The sequence below is a fragment of the Physeter macrocephalus genome, chromosome 4 (genome assembly GCF_002837175.3).
Source record: "Physeter macrocephalus isolate SW-GA chromosome 4, ASM283717v5, whole genome shotgun sequence".
Lineage (NCBI taxonomy): Eukaryota > Metazoa > Chordata > Mammalia > Artiodactyla > Physeteridae > Physeter > Physeter macrocephalus.
In genome coordinates, this window is record NC_041217.1 from 138,522,967 (window position 1) to 138,528,894 (window position 5,928).

Consider the following 5,928-nt stretch of genomic DNA (forward strand, 5'->3'; position numbering starts at 1 on the left):
CCACATGCCGCGGAGCGGCTGGGCCCGTGAGCCATGGCCGCTGAGCCTGTGCGTCTGGAGCCTGTGCTCCGCAACAGGAGAGACCACAACAGTGAGAGCCCCGCGTACCGCAAAAAAAAAAAAAAAAAAAAAAAAAAGAGAGAGGAAATAAATCTATCAAACACATTAGCAAGAGCTGGATTGGGTCATATTTATAGGTGAAGTCTTTTCTTTCCTTTTACTTCTGTACACTTTCCAAGCCTCTCATAATAAGCACAAATCCTTTCTCAATGGAGAAAGAACGGCTATTAAAAATTACATAGTGTACGGTGAAGGGGTGTGAATCTGGATTCTCAGGCATCAAATCGATTACTCAAATCTTGGCTTTGTCATCTTGTGGAAGTTTACATGGCCTCTTGGAGCCTTGGTTTCTTCATCTATAAAATGCGGTTACTGTGAGGATCAAAGATTACGCCTATCAAGAGACACACACGTACCTGGCAGATGGTAGGGGCAGAGTAAATGGATACTTTGGTCACAGCCTAAGACGGCTGACTATAGATCCTGCCACCCAGGTGGGCTGACCCAGGTCGCAGCCTCAAAGAGGGTGGCTGCCAGGGTCAGGGTGGGGAATCAGGCTCCATCCCAGCCCATCCAGGCCCTCCTCCTCCGGGCCTACCTTGCCAGGCTCTGCCTCGTCCGTCATGACCCCCGTCATGATTACGGCCTCCTCCAGGGAGTAGAGCAGCCCTTCCACGAAGTGGTTCTCCTGCCGCTGGGACTCACGGGTGAACCTGTCACAGATGGCCTCCAGGCCGCACACTGGCTCAAACCGCAGCTTGACGTACTTCTTGGCGGGGATGATACGGATTTCGGCGGCCACCAGGAAGCCCAGGGTCCCACAGGACCAGGGCACAGCGTAGAACAGGTCTGAGTTTTCCGACTGTGAGGCAGAGTGGACACATGCTGAATGTTTGACCCCCAAACCCCGCGCTGCAGCGAATCATCAGCCGGGCGCAGAGGACCCGGGGCCTGGGCTAAATCCCTGTCCTGGCACTATCTGTGTCAACCTGAACAAGGACTTCGCAACTGCACTTTCTGGGCCTCAGTCCTCCCCTTGCAGCTTCAGCATGACATTTGACCTTACACTGCCCTCTGTATCAGGGATGCTCAGGGAGAGTGCATCCTCTCTCCTCCACCTGGGCACAGCCCCTGGACCACAGGCTACCCAGGAAGAGGCCAGGACCAGCTCTGCCCAGAGTCCTAAAATGAGGGACCAAGGGCCAGGGGTCTCAGGCCAGGCTAGAGAGAGATGAACCTTTAATGAGGGTCAAGGTAGCCAGGGGACATTAAAATGGGTCATTACTGAAACTTACAAAGCCTTTCCCATTCCATTAGCTGTGAATTACCCCCTCCCCAACCACAGTCCAGGGAGAGCGTTAACATTCCTGCTTGAATGGGTAAGGAGAGTGAGGCTCCAAGAGGTGACAATGGCTCACCCAAGGCTTCCCCCCAGTTCAGTGCAGCGATGTCGGGCTCAAGAAAGGCTGCCTGACACCTGATCCAGCAATCCTCCTTCTAACCTCATGATTTTGTTTTGGTATTTGTCTTAGAGACAAACAACTTTTCATCTGGCCATTCTAAGGCAGCTTCTTTGCTTCTAATAAAGCTCCTTGTGAAGAAGTCTAGCCTTGTCCAGGCTTTACGGAGAGGACAGTCCTGCGTGGTCTCTGCTCACGCTGAACGCCCTTGGTGCTGGGGTGGTGGGTACAGCGAGGTGGTGGGGTGAGGGCCATGCTGGAGCAGGGGAGCTCTGCAGCAGGCTGGCAGAAGTCTCTGGAACAGCAGACATGGCCCACCTGATGCCCACCTGGGCCACCGCCTGATCACACTGTCAGCTCACAGCAGTAATAACCAGGTGTCTGCCGCACACCCAGCTCTGTGCTAAGAGCTTTACATACGGCATCTACGTTCTCCTCCTGACAACGCATTTGCCAGATGAGGAAACTGGACCTCAGAGAAGGGAAGTAATTCATGAATGCCTGTCTTCTTTCTCTGCTCATAATAAACAGGCCAGAAGGCAGGGCCCAGCGAGCGTTTTGGGAAACGTGCTGAACTGGTGTGAATCCTGAAAGAGGTCTATCTTTTCCAGACAAGAGCTCTCAAGCCTGGAGTCCTGCCCTGGACTCTGTGAGGCCAACAACTCTGGTGGCTCTCAGAAACATTCACTTCTAAAGGATCACACTGTTCCTCCCATCCCAGGGGCTCCTTAGATATGCTCAGAGAGATCTGAGTTTATTTAAAGTTTCAATCCTGTCCTGCTCCGTAACTGTTTGCATCCTACTTTGGGCCGTGGAATTGCCTTTTATTTCTCCAAAACAGGCCCTCTTATTACTGTTGGTTACACCTCACCACTGGCATAGAATGTTGATGCTTGGGCCTGACTTCAAGACAGTATGGTGCCATGAATTGCTAAGGGCATTGACTTGGGAGCCCGATAAGCTGGGTTTGAATCCCAGCCGTGTGGGATTTACTAGCTGTGTGATCTTGGGCAAGTTTATTAACCTCTCTGTGCTTTAGTTTCCTATCTGTAAAATGTGTCTAATAATAGTACCCACCTCATAAAGTTGTTTAACAATTAAATGCCTTAATATGCATGAGGCATTTACAACAGTATCTGAGCACATATCAGGGGCTACATAAATCTGTTATTATTATGGATACAGACCCAGACTGGACAGGTGTATTTGAAACGAAGCACCCCCAGGGGAGCCACCTCCCAGGGGTCCTTAATGCCCAGTGCAGGCTGGTGGGGGCATCCCCCATCTCTGAACTCACCGGTGTGCATCGCACAAAGCTGCCATCGGCCAGGACCAGCTCGTAGGCGGTGCAGATGTGCTGGAACAGGCCATACTTGTGGGATGAAGACTCGATGCCTGTGCCCATGATCAATCCCCCTGCAGAGACATGTGCATTAGCCAGGCAGAGCTGGAAGCGGGTTGGGGAGAGCTGGGAAAAGGACACCTTGCTGGAGCTGGGGAAACTCAGAGCATGAAGGAGGCATGACAGGGCTGGCAGATCTTAGGGGAGATTTCCCATCTCTGTGGATGTAGAGAGCAGGAGAGAGAAGGAGGGCCTAAGATGTGGGCAATGAGGGCTTGCTTAGAGGTGGAAGATGGATGGGAGACCCCATCAAGGGCGCTCGCGCCATCACCTCTGGCCAGACCCAACCTAGAAACCTGTGCACATTCATTTCAACAGGGACATTGATGAAAGGAGGGTTGGTTGGGTGGGGGAAGCCGTGTCCCTTGGGAACAGTTAAAGGACCTGAAGGTGTTTCCCCTGGAGAAGAAAAGGCTCTGGGACCTTGAATCCTATGGAAGGAGAGACTAGACTTATTCTGTGTGTTCCATGGGGCAGAACTGGATCAATGGATGCAAGTCACAGGGAAGCAGGTTCCAACCAGCGATTGAAAAGTGCGTTCTGATAACGTAAGCTGTTCAGACATGGACTGACAGGCAGTGAGTGCCCTGTCTTTGGTGCTGGACAAGCAGACGGGGTGACATCCGTCACAGATGGGACAGTGGTGACTCCTGGACCTGATGGAAGGTGGGCTGAGGTTCCTCAGCTCTGACGCTAGGACTGTCTTGAGTTCTCACCCACTGTGAGGTCATCCAACTCGGGCAACACAGGCAGAGTCCAGCCAATGGAGGTCAGCAGGGCAGTGACCTGACCCATGGTCACCAAGGGCTCCACGCGGACAATCTGTTGACACAGAAGAGAGACCCTGGGTCACAAGGAGGCTGCCAGGCCTAATGGGGGCTTCTGTCTGCAGAAGGTGTTATCCCAGACCTTCCCAAACAATCAACATGGGGATTCCTATATGGGCTTTACAGCCTCTTTCCAGAGCATTCCACCACCTTTAGTTATAGTGAATGGTGTTTCTGGTGCTGGGTTAGATAGTGTTTAATCTTGGTCTTTCAAATACCTTTATATTTAATACTTAGTTTATTTTTCTTCTAGAAGAAGAAATACTCATTTATTTGGAAGAAACAGCATATACGAAGAAGACAAAAATAATTAATCCTAGTTATCAATGTTAATACTGGAGTATATCTCCTTTCAGTCTTTTCCCATGCATACCTATATTACTACTTTTATGTTTTAATACAACACACACACACACACACGCACACGCCCACAAATGCAAACACACATAACACAGAGTTTAAAAAAAAAATTTAATGCTATACTGTGACATGATCCCTTATCATTAAATGCTCCTGGAAAACATGATTTTTGTTCAAAGGACAGGGCAATATTAATTCAGTATCTGGCATCATTGGTTTTCTTGGCTTTGTGCATGTTAGACCTGGTATTTCTACCGATACAGTATTCCTATAGTTTCTCATACTGTTCAATTTGACATAATCTTCAATAGAAACTAATGCCTCTCTTTTTCTAGGGTGTGTAAAATTCAGAACCAGGAAGATTCATCCCCTCTGACCCTAAACACGGTCCTAAAGTAAACTGCTTGGGAAAATTGGATCCCAAAGATTACAGGTGGGGAATTTTGTAGTGTGGCCATATTCCACTGTAGATCAAAGAAGCCCAACTAAAAGAATTGTGGACTGCCTGACAAGACAACTGTGTATTGAGCAAAAATTCTTTTTGAAAGGGCTATCTTGAAGATTATGACCCAAACATTGGAGGAACTAAGGTGACCGGCAGTAGAAGGAAATTCTTAAAAATTTATTGACTTAAATAATTTTGCCTATGTTACACATAATAAAAAAAAACAAAAACGTTTACGCTTAAAAAAACCCATGATTTTTAATGGACACACGAATACGCCATCAGGAGGACTTCTGCTTTCAGTCAAGATGGAGCGAAAAGAACCAGTTTAACCTGTTGCCTGGAGAAAAAAAGGACAAAATATATGAAACAGGAGTTTTCAACACAGTAAACATCAGGCAGTGAAGTTAATGAATGCTAACAGGAAACAAACAGGGTGAGCTCTATGAATGCCCCAGCTAACTGCCTGGAGTTAGGAGGTGCAGGAAGGGAGAGCCCAGTGGACTCTGAGTCGAGGGCCCTAGAAGACCAAGGTGAATAGAGTCTGCAAGACAGAGTACTGGAGAGGAGAGAACTGCAGAGAGAAAACTCTGAAGTACTGCGAAGAGTGCCCGTTGAGTATTCAACTGAATACTGATTGGTGCATACACAGGACGAAATTACCAGAGGCTGAGGCCAGGGGAAGAGCCTGGCAGGTAACAGTGCCAGTGGCTCACACAGGGCAGGAAATAGTATCTGTTCCCACAAGCCAGACTGGAAAACTTCATGACTCCCAGGGCACTGGGTAGAGTACTCAGAATATTCTTGCCTGAGCAGCGGGGAATAACTGCCCCTAGATTACATGCTGCTCCAGCCCCACCTGAAAAATCAACACCAAACAGGATCAAACTGTTTCTCAGTAACTCGGCTCTATCTTAGAATGAAGCTCATTGCCAACAAACACATGAAAGAATGCTCAACATCATTAATCATTAGAGAAATGCAAATCAAAACTACAATGAGATATCATCTCACACCGGTCAGATTGGCCATCATCAAAAACTCTAGAAACAATAAATGCTGGAGAGGGTGTGGACAAAAGGGAACCCTCTTGCACTGCTGGTGGGAATGTAAATTGATACAGCCACTATGGAGAACAGTATGGAGGTTCCTTAAAAAACTACAAATAGAACTACCATACGACCCCGCAATCCCACTACTGGGCATATACCCTGAGAAAACCATAATTCAAAAAGAGTCATGTACCAAAATGTTCATTGCAGCTCTATTTACAATAGCCAGGACATGGAAGCAACCTAAGTGTCCATCAACAGATGAATGGATAAAGAAGATGTGGCACATATATACAATGGAATATTACTCAGCCATAAAAAG

At 48.1% G+C, this 5,928-nt stretch overlaps 1 protein-coding gene and 1 non-coding gene across 2 annotated transcripts in view; one reads left to right on the forward strand and one right to left on the reverse strand.

Annotated features, from left to right (window-relative positions):
• DHCR24 (24-dehydrocholesterol reductase) overlaps positions 1 to 5,928 on the reverse strand; it is a 38,008-nt gene that overhangs the window by 18,759 nt on the left and 13,321 nt on the right. The window contains exons 3-5 of the mRNA XM_007110073.3: positions 3,639 to 3,744; positions 2,818 to 2,936; positions 659 to 922 (exon numbers count right to left, since the gene is read on the reverse strand). Of these exons, the coding sequence (XP_007110135.1) occupies positions 659 to 922; positions 2,818 to 2,936; positions 3,639 to 3,744 (489 nt within the window). The remainder of the gene's footprint in view (positions 1 to 658; positions 923 to 2,817; positions 2,937 to 3,638; positions 3,745 to 5,928) is intronic.
• Positions 4,258 to 4,374, forward strand: LOC112063886 (small nucleolar RNA SNORA8). The gene has a single exon (XR_002891234.1). It is a non-coding gene; the product is annotated as a small nucleolar RNA SNORA8 (small nucleolar RNA).